General features: G+C 46.6%; 1 protein-coding gene across 1 annotated transcript in view; it reads left to right on the plus strand.

The window, feature by feature from the left end:
* The first annotated feature begins 1736 nt into the window (after positions 1-1736).
* The window catches only part of SH2D4B (SH2 domain containing 4B), a 61473-nt gene continuing 50040 nt past the window's right edge, over positions 1737-13169 (plus strand). The window contains exons 1-2 of the mRNA XM_043596735.1: positions 1737-2101; positions 3456-3603. Coding sequence (XP_043452670.1) covers positions 2001-2101; positions 3456-3603 — 249 coding nt within the window. The 5' untranslated portion in view covers positions 1737-2000. The remainder of the gene's footprint in view (positions 2102-3455; positions 3604-13169) is intronic.

The raw sequence follows: 13169 nt of genomic DNA on the forward strand, positions 1-13169 counted from the left end.
CTCCTTGGATCAGGATACCCTTTGAAATCTGCCTCCCATTCATTCATGGAGCTTGGGTACCCAAAGGTTGCTGAAGTCTTGAATAATCGAAGGCTTTTTTGTTTTAGTTCAGACTCAAAAACTTAGTAGGCTTCTGACCTGTTTGCTTCCATGTCCCAGGAACAACATCTAAAATTCTTTTCTAGACATATTTTGCAAGCTGACTGCAATTCTCTGCCTCTTTTTCCCTATACCTCTACTTGCAACCGAAGGGCATCTATCTTAGGCTGTTTGAAAAGTAAGTGGGAAGGATTGCACTCTTCATGTGCTTGTGTTAGCCTGGCTCCTCCGAGGAGTTAGAGACAGGGATGGGGTTACACACACAGGGGTTTTATTCAGGAAACGCCTGTGGGGGGAAAGGGGAAGAGTGCTGGAGGAGTGTGGGAGAGCCATCACCCTGCAGCACAAGTCTGACCTTGAGTGAAGGAGGCAGGGAAGGCAGATGAGGGGACGAGGTGTTCTAGGCAGCCATGCAGCCCAAGGGAAGCTTGTCCAGGCTGCATGGAAGCTGCCCATCCGAAGGGTCTGGTGTCCCCTAGGAATGGGTCCACCATGCTGAGTCAAAGACTGGGGCCACCTCTGGGAAGCATGGCCATGGGCAAACACAGGAGCACAGGGACTGTACTGTTTGCTCACTTATGCTGTCTGTAGTTGGATGTCTGCGGAGCACATTCTCATGGCCACCTGTACCTTAGGTCACTTTATTCACCTTAGAAGTTTTATTAGGCTCTGTCATGCAAAACTTAAAAAAAAAAAAATCCCATCTCTTGTAATTTGGGCCCTAGAAAGAGGTGGCTTTTCCAATCCTACAAAGTCCCAAATTTCTATATTCTCTCTATTCTCTTTCATTTTGATTTGCTAAGCACTCAATCCTTTCTTGAACTCCTTTCTTTCTCTTAACACCTTGCTGAACACAGCTGCTAGCAACCAACACCCGCTCTCAATGTTCTGTTTTCTAGCGTCTTCCTTAGAGTGGCAAGGTCAGAAGGTACGAGGGTCTGCCTTTCCAGTTGCAGCATCTGACAATTCGATCAAGTGTTTTGCCCTTGCATAGCGTGGATCTCTGGCCATCCATTCAGCCTGCTGCTGAATGCCAGCAACCTGCTAAGGCAATGGCATTACATAGTTTACATTTCTTTTTTTTTTTTTTTTTAATTTTTTTTAATGTTTATTTATTTTTGAGACAGAGAGAGACAGAGCATGAACGGGGGAGGGTCAGAGAGAGAGGGAGACACAGAATCTGAAACAGGCTCCAGGCTCTGAGCTGTCAGCACAGAGCCCGACGCGGGGCTCAAACTCACGGACCGTGAGATCATGACCTGAGCCGAAGTCAGACGCTTAACCGACCAAGCCACCCAGGCGCCCCATAGTTTATATTTCTGTGTCAGCACTACCCCGCTTTGGGGACAGATTTGCATTTTAGTCACGGGAATTGATGGGGTCTGTTGCCGCCGGCAAACCAAGAAATCTCAGTGGCTTAAAACAGCACGGGTTTATTTCTTCCTCACGTTACAGGCTGATGTGGGTCAGGGGCCTAGCGTCTTCGTCTTGCAACACTATCTCCGTTCCCCGTTTCCAGCCAGTGGACGGGAGGGAGAGAGAGGAAGGACTGGTGTGCTGTCTGCTGAAGATCTCAGAGGGGCTCGGCCTCCAACACCAGTTCCAGCCTTGGGCACCGGCTTTGGCAGCTGTGATGCTCCCCAGAAGGGGCGGGAGGGAGAGAGGGAGGTGGCTTTGCATTCGGGCCGGCAGGTATCTCTCTGGAATGCCTTTGTCGATGACACTGCTCTGTAGAGAGGTGTGAAGGTTGTGCTCTGTCGGCCAACCTAGCTCATCTCGTACTAATTGGGACTCAGACCTGTTTCTTCTTCCTTCCTGGTGCCTCCTTCTGCTGTGAGGCAGCGAGTGACAAGCACATCCAGTGGCTCCTGGGGGCAGATGGTGAAGTCTGGGTCTGGATCATGGGAGAAGGCCCTGGCGACAAGCCCTATGAAGAGATCTCTGAGGAGCTGATTGCGGAGAGGGCGCGGCTGCAGGCACAGAGGGAGGCCGAGGAGCTCTGGTGAGAGGTGCAGACGGGTACCGGGTCGGGTCTGAACACAGAGCCTACGGTGGGTCCAAGCCGCAGGACGCTAGGTTGTGGGTGGGAGGGGGGAGGTGCCAGGCAGCTGGCTGGCCGTTTTCTTAGCTCAGCTAAGATTAGGGGACCAAAGCACCAGTCTTCCATCAGGTAGGTCTGGTGGGTTCAAATCCCGGCTCCACCAGTTACTTGTAAGCTGATCTGGGGTCTCAGTTTTCACATCTGTGGTGCGGGCATAACAACACCCTTTCCGTCTGGACATAGATTGGATTCACTGCGATGATACAGGTGGCATGCTTTTCCTCTCTTCCTCGGGGAGCTGTCCCTGGGACAGCAGAGGAGTTTGGGTTCACCTTTGTGGCTGCTTGTTCCTCTTCACCGTACCTGCCTTTCTCACACAAGGTGCATAGTTGAGCCCCCAGTGAGATTTGGAGTCAGACTTCTTTCATAAACAACTTTTAACCTTTTTTTTTTCGGAAATCCGTATGAAGTTGACTTCAACATTCCCCTACCCCCCTATAAAATAAGTGACAATATTTTATTTTATTTAAGTATTTATTTATTTATTCATTCATTCATTCATTTAATGTATGTATGTACTTATTTTTGAGAGAGAGAGAGAGAGAGAGCGCACAAGCACAAGCGGGGGAGGGCAGAGAGAGAGGGGGTCAGAGGATCTGAAGCGGGCTCTGCGCACACAACAGAGAGCCCGGGGTGGGGCTCGAACTCACGAACTGTGAGATCCTGCCCGGAGCCGAAAGCAGACGCTTAACCAATGAGTCACCCAGGCGCCCCATAATAACAATATTTTAGTTGTAAAATTGTAGCAACAACTCAACGCCCACCGCCTGAGATAATCACGGTGAGCATTTAGGCAGCACGTGCTTTATAAACTGCTTTATTCACACCTTGATAAATTGATTAATATAGATTCACAGTGTTATTTAAGACTACTATATAGTATCCTATTACATGAGAAACCCAATTTATTGGCCCTGTTGATGGACATTTAGGTTGTTCGCCGTTTGTTCTGTTATAAAAATTCTCTGATGAACATCTTCTACCTACATCTTTGTAAACTTGAGTGAGATATAGGATTTCTGAGTCTTTTTTTTTTTTTTATCCGTGGCTTCCTGACAATTCTGTTGATTGACACTCCCTTCCAGGAGGGTGACTGTTTCTCTCCAACTTGGCAACATTGAGTTTTGCTGACCTTAGATCGTTGTCATTCTGATGGACCCAGAAATATTGCTCATAGTTTTTATTTGAAGCTCTGTGGTTACGTGGTCCTTCAGTCTCCTGCATGAGCTTATATCTGCTGGTGTTTTATTGGAAGGAGACAGAAGGAGGCAGAAATCACCAAGAAGTTTCGGGATGCGCTGGCCAATGAGAAAGCCCGGATCCTGGCGGAGAAGTGGAAAGTGGAGACGGAAGACCGGAAGGCTGCCAAAGTCCTCGAGGAGCGCATCCACGAGGAATTCAAGGTGAGGCCGTGCGTGGAACGTGTGTGTGGCCACCTATGCGAGCTCCCAGGCAACTGGCGCCCACCTCTGGTTTGAGCATTGGTTGGCACTGAACAGAAATCTCACATGTCTGAGCAGGAAGGAATTTGACACACCAGTTGGGCCAATTCACTTCTCACTGGACAGATGAGGAAACTGAGGGTTAGACAGAGGAAGAGATTTGCCAAGGACAAGTAGCTTGGGACTGAGCCAAGATCAGAACTCAGACCTTCTGCCTCCCAAATGAAGGGTCCTGCAAAGGGACCTAGAAAGTGTCGAGGTTGTGGTCAGACCAGCCTGGCATCCAGTTCCAGTTCTACTGGTTAGTGCTGCGTGACCTTGGGAAGCTTGCTGAACTTCTCTGAGCCTTCACTTTCTTGTTTATAATATTAGGGTAATAACAACACCCAACTTGAGATTTTTGGAGGATGTAAGGAGATGAAAAATGCACATTTTCTGGCCCCAGACAGAAAATTGTTGGGAACCTTGCATACCTATTCATGCTGGGAAAGTTCAGTGCCGGTAAAGGAGATTTACACTGCTCTAGTTAGAAGTTAAGATTGCCTGAAAAAAAATTTTATTCCTGGTCCCTATTTTGCGTTTTTTTCCCCCTACAGGAATAATATATTTTGGGGGTGAGGGTAGAAAACTCAAAAATACATATAAGTGAAAAGAAGAAAATAATAATCTGCTGAATCCTATTAATGATATTATTTTAGGGGCGCCTGGGTGGCTCAGTCGGTTAAGCGTCCGACTTCAGCTCGGGTCCCGATCTCGCGGTCCGTGAGTTCGAGCCCCGCATCGGGCTCTGGGCTGATGGTTCGGAGCCTGGAGCCTGCTTCCGATTCTGTATCTCCCTCTCTCTCTGCCCCTCCCCCGTTCATGCTCTGTCTCTCTCTGTCTCAAAAATAAATAAAATCTTAAAAAAAATTTTAAAAAATGATATTATTTTATAAATTGTATATTCATGGAATGTGCACATTTAAACATTTTAAAAGTATTTTTTCCTATAATGATTAGATAGAACAATGGCCCCTTAAGATCATTTATGTTGCAAATATTCTTCTCAGTGTTATTTTTTCTTAATTGTGGTTATAGTGCTTTCGGACGTACAGAAGATTACAAGTTTTATTAGCCAACTATATCAATCTTTTCTTTTAATGTTTATTTATTTTTGAGAGAGAGAGAGAGAGAGAGCACGAGTGGGGAAGGAGTACAGAGAGAGGGAGACACAGAATCCGAAGCAGGCTCCAGGCTCTGAGCCGTCAGCACAGAGTCTGATGTGGGGCTCAAACTCACAAACCGTGAGATCGTGACCTGAGCCGAAGCCAGACGCTCAACTGACTGAGCCACCCAGGCGCCCCTATATCAATCTTTTAAAATTATTGTTACATGCTAAGAAAGATCTGTGCCACTACAAGCTTATAAAACACTAATCTACGTTGTTTTCTATGTCTTTCATGATTTTATTTTTTTGCACTTAATTTCCCTCCACTTTAATTTTTCTTTTAAGGTTTGTTCATTTCTCAGAGAAAGAGACAGAGTGTGAGCGGGGGAGGGGCAGAGAGAGAGAGGGAGACACAGAATCAGAAGCAGGCTCCAGGCTCTGAGCTGTCAGCACAGAGCCCGACACGGAGCTTGAACCCACAAACTGCGAGATCATGAGCTGAGCCAAAGTCAGACGCTTAACCTGCTGAGCCACCCACGCGCCCCAATTTCCCTCCACCTTAGAGTGTGGTATGATATAGGGCTATAACTTTGTTTTTCTTCCAAATAGTTAGCAAATTGTCCCATCATCATTTATTATATCATCTCCCTTCTCTTAGTGCACTCGCTGCCTTGATTCTTCTTACCTACCTCTGGATCTCTTCATGGGTTCTTCTTCATTGATCATTCCTGAACCAGATTCACTTATTTAATTATTGTCGCTTTTAAAATGAAGTTTAACATCTGCTATCAGGGAAGAACCTATCCTTGCTCTTCATTTTCAAAATGTCCTTGGCTAATTTTAGTCATTCTTGGCCCACTAGAGATACATCTGAATCATCATGTCGCCGTCCTCCTCCCCGAAACAACAAAAAAATACACGGTGATTTTCATTGGAATTACATCCGCGTTAGAGATGTATTTCTCGTTCAGTCTTCTTTTTCAGGGTGTGGTGTCTTCTTCCTGTTACTCAAAGCTTCTTTTTGTCTTTGATAAAAATTTTTGAAACACCTCTCTATGCACCGTCCACCCAATCCCAAACATGCACAATAACTTATATATACGCATGGTGCCTCCGTCTTTTGGAACTGGGCAAAGTTTATTGTTTTATTTAAATGCTTCACGTTTCTTTTCTACGTAAACCTTAGGTTGAATATTTTTTGTTGCTATCGTGAAGAAGACTGTTCTCATTACTTTAAAACCTATTGCAATTGCTGCTTATTTATTTACATTGCTATTGATCTTATTTAATTTTCCCTTGCGTTATATATACATTTTTAGGAGATTCATTTACTCTCAAAACATACGATTTAAAAGCAGTTTCAGACTTGCAGCCACACTGAGAGAAAAAAACAAATGTTCGTGTGTTCTCCCCTGAAATTCACCAGTTATTGATGCCTTGTCCAATTTTCATTCTCCTTCCTCCTCTTCCTCTATATCTGTGTCTATCTATACGCAGACATATATATACACACACATATCTACGTATGTACATTTTTGTTGCTACTGCTAAATTGTTTCGCTAAACAATTTGAATGGAAGCTGTAGACATCATATCCTCCAGCCCAGGGGTTAGCAGACTATTTTCGGTAAAGGTGCAGATAGCTAATATTTTAGGCTTTGTCGGCCGCATCGTCTCTGTCACAACTCCTCAACCAGGCCATTGTAGCACAAACACGGCTACAGACAATATGTAAGCAAATGGGGGTGACTGTCCTTTAACAAGACTTTATTTTAAATAACAGGGGGCAGGGGCGCCTGGGTGGCGCAGTCGGTTAAGCGTCCGACTTCAGCCAGGTCACGATCTCGTGGTCCGTGAGTTCGAGCCCCGCGTCGGGCTCTGGGCTGATGGCTCAGAGCCTGGAGCCTGTTTCCGATTCTGTGTCTCCCTCTCTCTCTGCCCCTCCCCCGTTCATGTTCTGTCTCTCTCTCTGTCCCAAAAATGAATAAACTTTGAAAAAAAAAAAAAATAAATAACAGGGGGCAGATCTGGGAGCCTTAGTCTGCTGACTCCTGATCACACACTATGTACTTCAGCGTGCCTCTCCCATGACTGAGTACCTTTGCCCCTGGGTAGCCAGGACAATCCTGATCGCACCTGTTGAAATGAACAATAATTCCATGATAGTATCCATAATCCAGTCAATCCATAGTGGAGAGATGTTCAGTTTGTATCGTTGGGTTTTGCTTTTGGTTGTTCAAGTCTGCTGGGGAAGAAAACCAATACTTTCTGTGTATCTCTAACAGCAAGAATCACATGTTCTTGTCTCTGGCCACCCTCCTTCCCAGAGGTGAGCTGAGTCCCAGATACTGGGAGGGTGGCTCTTTGGAGCTGGGGTCCTGGGGTTCATTTATTTCACAAGGAGATTCCAGAGTGAATGAGTTCTCAGAGATTTTCAGGTTGGACTTCTCCTTGAGAACTTCAGTGAGAGAGAGAGAGAGATGATACGTTGTGGGGCGCTCTGTGTGGACGTTCATGGAGGGCTCGGTAAAGCCATGAGGTTCACTAAGGAACCCAAACGCAGACTTTTGGTGTTATTTCCAAAGAAGGCCATGGTAATTATATGTTTGTTTTTGTTTTAAGAATTAACTTGCTGAATGTGAATGTTTACACATCAGTACTCACATTCTGATTCTGATTTGGCGTATCTGCATTTTGAAAAGCCTCAGACTTGCAGGTTGTATCTGTGAGGCCCTGGTGGGGCTCACCAAGGCAATGTCTGACAGGAACACCAGCACATGGACTCTGGAGTGGGAAGGGCCAGGTTTATGAACTAGGATATTTCCTGTCAGAGCTGTCTGTAAGTGAGCTACCGTTGTATTGTGATGAGATCTTCATTGCAGGAACCGCTTACCATGGGCTGAAATGGTATCTGAAAAGTTTCTGTGGTGGATTAAATATGGCCGGTGGCAAGTTCTTTGCCATGTCTCTCTTTGAGACTGCTCTTCCCTTGAGTCTGCTCTGGCCTTGTGACTAGCTTTGATTGGTAGAGTGCAGTAGAAATGACTCTGTGTAACAGTTGAGGACAGGATACAGGAGATTTGTAGCTTCGGCCCCTCTTGCGATGCTCACTTTTGGAAGCTGCCCCCATGAGAAGCCCTACGACCTTAGCCCATCACTCTGTAAGGAAACCCAGGCAAGCCAGGCAGAGAGAAAGGGGCTGTGTGGGGGAGCACTGAGGCACCAGACACGTGAGTGGAATCTTGTTGGTTCTTCCAGTGAATGACCCCAACCAAATGATTGGCCTCGGATGCCTCGGATTAACCTATGGAACCACAGGCAAATAAGATTGTTGTTGTTTTAAGCCATTATGTTTTCTGGTAGTTTGTTACTTGGTAATAGACAACCGGATCAGTTTCGCCAAAGGGATTTCTGCACTGGATTAGAGATTGGCTTCGATAATTTTATTGTGTCTTTCAACAACCAAGACTCTAACCTGACGTGAGGCTCGCATGCAGGCATACGCCAACAACGTTCGTTTAATTTCATACACTTTTCCCCCTTTCCCTGAGAACCTGAGTGCAGGTTGTTTGGGGGAAGTGATGGTGGTAGTTATAAACTCCCTCCTCTCCTCAAGCGTAGAGGGTGCCAGGGGAGAGAGAGAGATAACTCTGGGAGTAACCTTCAGCCCCCACCATGCCTGGGGGACTATGATGGAGCTCAATGGAGCACCTGTACGCGTCCGGGTGTGAGCAGAGACGGGAAATGGACAGGAGATATGTGGAATCGTGAATGGTCTGCTGGTGGGAGAGGAAAAAGTGATGGGGGAAGCCAGACAGGGATCTGGCAAGGTAGGCTGTGGAGCCCTTGGGTGCTACCACAAAGAGGCAGACAGTTCCCTGCGGGCAGAGTGGAGCTGTGAGGATCTCGAAGCAGAGGGACATGGCCAGATCAAGTTCAGTGAGAGTAACTGGTGGTGATGGTTATGATTCAAGTGCTGAAGGCATGGCGAGAGGGAGAGGCCAGTGGTCCAAGTGGGAACTGCTGAGTGTGACTATGGTGAGATTCAGGGGGATGGACACAGAGAAACGGAGGTGAAATCGGCAAGGCTTGGCATCAGTTAGATGCCGGGATGGGGGGAACCCAAAGAGCAAAGACATCAGAGCCCCAGGCTGAGGAGTAGGGACAGGGTGCCACCCTGTTGCTATGGAGATCTGGGAAGGCAGAGTAGGCTTGGGGGGAAGAGAATGTGCTTGGGCTGGCTGGGCCAATGTGGTTCTCTAGAAGGGGAATTTGGGGTGGGGGCTGGAGGAGAGGGGAGACGCTGGATGGGAAGCCTGCTCTGCTGGTGGAGGGGGGCTGGCTGGGCTCACTTCCGGCTACCGGTGTGGAGGATGCAGGCAGGTTCTTGAAATCCTCCTGCTTATAGGACAGATGATAGTGAAAATTCCTTTGAGAAAATGGGGAGGAAAAAAATCCCAGAATCTTGTGTCAGGTTAAAGAGGGAACTTCAAAATAGAAGATACAGACAGCTGGAAACCTGTTTTTAAAAACCATTCTGTTGTGGCTGGCACCATTGGAATGCAATTTACAATGCATATGAAAATGTTCCTTTAGTAAAAAAGGGGATCAGGAGGCCAGATATAATTTGCATATTTTCTCTGCTTTCTTAACTCATAAAACTGCTTTTGGCTGCTTCTGTCTCTGCTTAAGACCGCAGAACACGGACAATAAGGCTCCTTCTCTCTCACTCTTAGTCTCCCTACCCTCCCGCCTCCTGCCAGGGTTCCTGATAAGGAACAGGCACGGGTTGATAGAGTTAGGCTGCCCTTTAATTTTTTTTTCCATTTTCTATTCAAGGCCACTCACGCCCTTTGTTTTTTCTTTCTCCTTTAAGGTTGTAGTTCATTTTGGCCCTTTGTGACATCTTGTATGACTACAGAAACTATCCCCACCTTATTTCCAAAAGGATTATATAAATGGTGGGGACACTTTCCACTTCTCAATTTTCTCTAGAAAATTGTAGACTTTATCTGAGTTTCTCTTGGACAAGGCTGGCATCAACAGGACAACATGATATAGTTTACGCTTTGCCTTTCAACAATCATCACAAGCCCTGTCTTACCTTCACTTGTTCACTTGCTCCTCCAGTCAGTGTTTATGGAGCACCTGCTATCTGCCAGGCTCTGTGCTGGGGGCTGTCGATGGGGGAATAAATGATACAGGCCTGGCCCTGCCCTTTTGGTGTACCTCATCTCGAAAAGCATGATGGTATTATTTGGGCCAGATGAACAACTAAAGGGTTTGGGACAGCCCTCCCGCCCCTGGAATGTGCCACTTTGGCATGTGGATTGTTTTGAGCTGAAGGCAATTGAGACCCTGAGGTCTCAGGAGAAACTATCGCCCCTCCCTCCAACCACATAGAAGAATCTCAGTGGGGGCTGTTTTCCAGAATGAGGGTTATTAACAGTGATAAATTTTATCTGAGTGACCCATCTGTATGGCAGGGCAGACATCTAATTGCCAAACAGCTGCTCATCTCTTTATCACCCTGTGAGGTGCATTCCTTTCTTTTGAAGTCCCAGACCCCTATCGCCTCTCCTAAGCTCAGGATGACACAGATCCCTCATTTTGCCTGATGGTCTTTGGAATTTCCATATCCGTGTGCTTTCCTTGTATATCTGTTATTAAATCTGATTGTCTCCTGTTAATCTGTCTCACGTCAGTCTGATTCTTAGTGCCGCAGGAAGGATCCTTGAAGGGGACAGGACTGCTTGCTCCCCAACACAACAAAAGCGACTATGCCTTCCAGAAAAGCATCTGTCTCAGTGACATTTTCCATCGGAGTGGGGCGGACCCGGGCCTCTGGGGGCTCCTGTGGTGTGCTGTTACTGATGGGTTATCAGGAGAAGGGGGATTGAATAAGCCGGACGGCTCAGAGGGCTTTGGGCCTGCCAGAAAAAGGCATCCATTCCTAACGTGGAAGGGAGTGTTTTCATAGTCGCCTTTTGGCTGCCTTGGCCTGTGGCTGCTAAATTTAAAGACAGACTTTTCACTGGGGCTCATGGAGGAGCCGAAGGATTCTGAGAGCAGCCCCAAACAGGGAGAGCTTTTCAGACAATTTCAGCTGTGAGGGGTGAGTCATTTCAGCAAGACCCTGGAGGGAAGGATGCAGTGCTCTTTATCTGTAGGTGCAAAATGTTTCCTTTTGTTGTCCCCATCCCTGTGAGAAGCTTGTCTTTGTCACAGTAAGTGGCCAGTTATTTTCCTTGGAGATGGAGGCTGTTTTCCGACTCCCAGTCTGTTGTTGTTCATTCGTGGGTGCAGAGGATTGAGTGAACAGTGGCACTGCCGTTTATTTATGTATTTATTTATTTGCTGGTAATTATCACCCCCCCCCTTTACTGAGCTACAATGTACAAAGAAAAATTGTATATAGAGATGTGCAATGTTTTGGTGTATGCATACATTGTGAAATGATTACCATAATCAAGATAATGAACGCGTCTCTCACCTTACCTGGTTACTGTTTTCGTGTGTGGTGAGAACACTTAACATCTGCTCTCTTAGCAGATTTCAAGTATACAGTATAGTATTAACTATAGGTACCATGCTGTACATTGTATTTCCAGAATTTATTCATCCTGCATCACTGAAACTTTGTAGCTTTTCACCAAACACAATCTAAGTGTCTGTTGACCAATGAATGGATAAAATGTGATATATATACATAATGTATATGTGTACATATATATGTGTATGTAATGTGTGTATATATATATATATATATATAATATGATGGAATATTATTCAGTCTTAATAAAGAAGGAAACCCTGCCATTTGTGACAACATGGATGAACTTGGAGGACGTCAGGCCAAGCATCAGTCATGACCCTTCTCTGGGGTGCAGTCTCTTTGTTATGGGCCTCATATGTTGACGGCCTAACTTCCACCATCACAGAATGTAAGTGTATGTAGAGGTAAGGTCTTTAGAAAGGTCATAGGTTAAGATGAGGTCTTCAGGGTGGGCCCTAATCCAGTATGACTGGTGCCCTTATAAGAAGAGGAAATTTGGACACAGACATGTGTGCCCACAGAAGACAGGGCATGTGAGACACAGGGAGAAGATGGTCCCTCTAGAAGGCAAGGAGAGAAGCCTCAGAAGAAACCAGCCCTGCCCACGCCTTGATCTCGGACGAATGGGTGTTCTAATTGATGAGTTATGGCCTCTGTAGCTCCTAAGTGTCTGTTGTTTAAGCCTCCTGGTTTGTAGTACTTCGCTATGGGAGCCCAAGCAAGCCAATACACTCCTTGTCTATATCAGAAAGTAGGACCAGGAGGCTGAAGCCCCTCTGACTCTGACAGGTCTTGGCTGACTGTATTTTCCGTAAGACCTTCCCGCCTGGAAGACCTGACGTGGGCAGGTGCTGGATCTGAAGTGTCTGGGTGGATGCCATTTTGGCTGGCGCTCTGTGTGTTGGGTGATGTGACCTCCTTGGTCAGAGGTGGGGGGGCCCTGTGGGGGCACAGGAAACCTGCTGTGTACACTGTAATGCTGTGCCCACGTGGGGCTGATTTTTGCTCTGCTGACATGCTGGTGATTGCCGAAGGTGAGTTTTTTTCACGGCTTTGAGCTAGAACCCCGCTTGTTCTGCCTTGGAGCCAGGCCGACTTTGGTTCCAGTTTTGTATCCATCACCAACTCTTGACTCTAGCATTTCTCACCTGAGGCTATTTCCCTCCCGACCCCACACTCCCCTCCACCTGTTGATCCCTGTCTCTGCTTGTCTGCAGATGTCCTTAAAGGGCTGCCTGCGGTCATTCCACTCCCTCCCCTCAGTCGCCTGGATGGCTGCCTTCCCCTCCCCTTACCTTGGCCGCTTTCGCTCTCCCATCACATCCTGTGGCCACCACCCGCCTTCCCTTGTCGCTTCTCTGTCCTTATCTTCTGCGCTGTCTCGATGTCTCTGGGCCTGCAGCTCAGTTTACCACTCCCTTTTACTTGAAATGTTCTCTTCTATTGGCTTCTCCAACAGATATCGCAGACTTCTGGGTTTTTAGCTTATCTGTTGGCCTTCCTTCTCAGCCTCCTTTCCTGGCTCCAGCTCTTTCTCTCAAGTTTTAAATGGTGGAGTGGCCCAAGACACTCTGGTTGTTCTCGCTCCCTCTCGCTCTTTTTGACTGTTATTATTGAGGTGTAATTGATGTACAGTGTTAGTTTCAGGTGTGCAACATACTGATTTGACCATTCTATGCATTACGCAACGCTCACCTCGATAAGCGCGGTCACCATCCGTCACCATGCAACATTATTACGGTTTTATTGACTATATTCCCTACGCTGTACTTTCATCTCTGTGATTTATCTCTGGTTGTTTTCTTTTGATCTGCATTCTTTCTC

Source organism: Prionailurus bengalensis, chromosome D2 (genome assembly GCF_016509475.1).
Source record: "Prionailurus bengalensis isolate Pbe53 chromosome D2, Fcat_Pben_1.1_paternal_pri, whole genome shotgun sequence".
Taxonomy (NCBI): domain Eukaryota; kingdom Metazoa; phylum Chordata; class Mammalia; order Carnivora; family Felidae; genus Prionailurus; species Prionailurus bengalensis.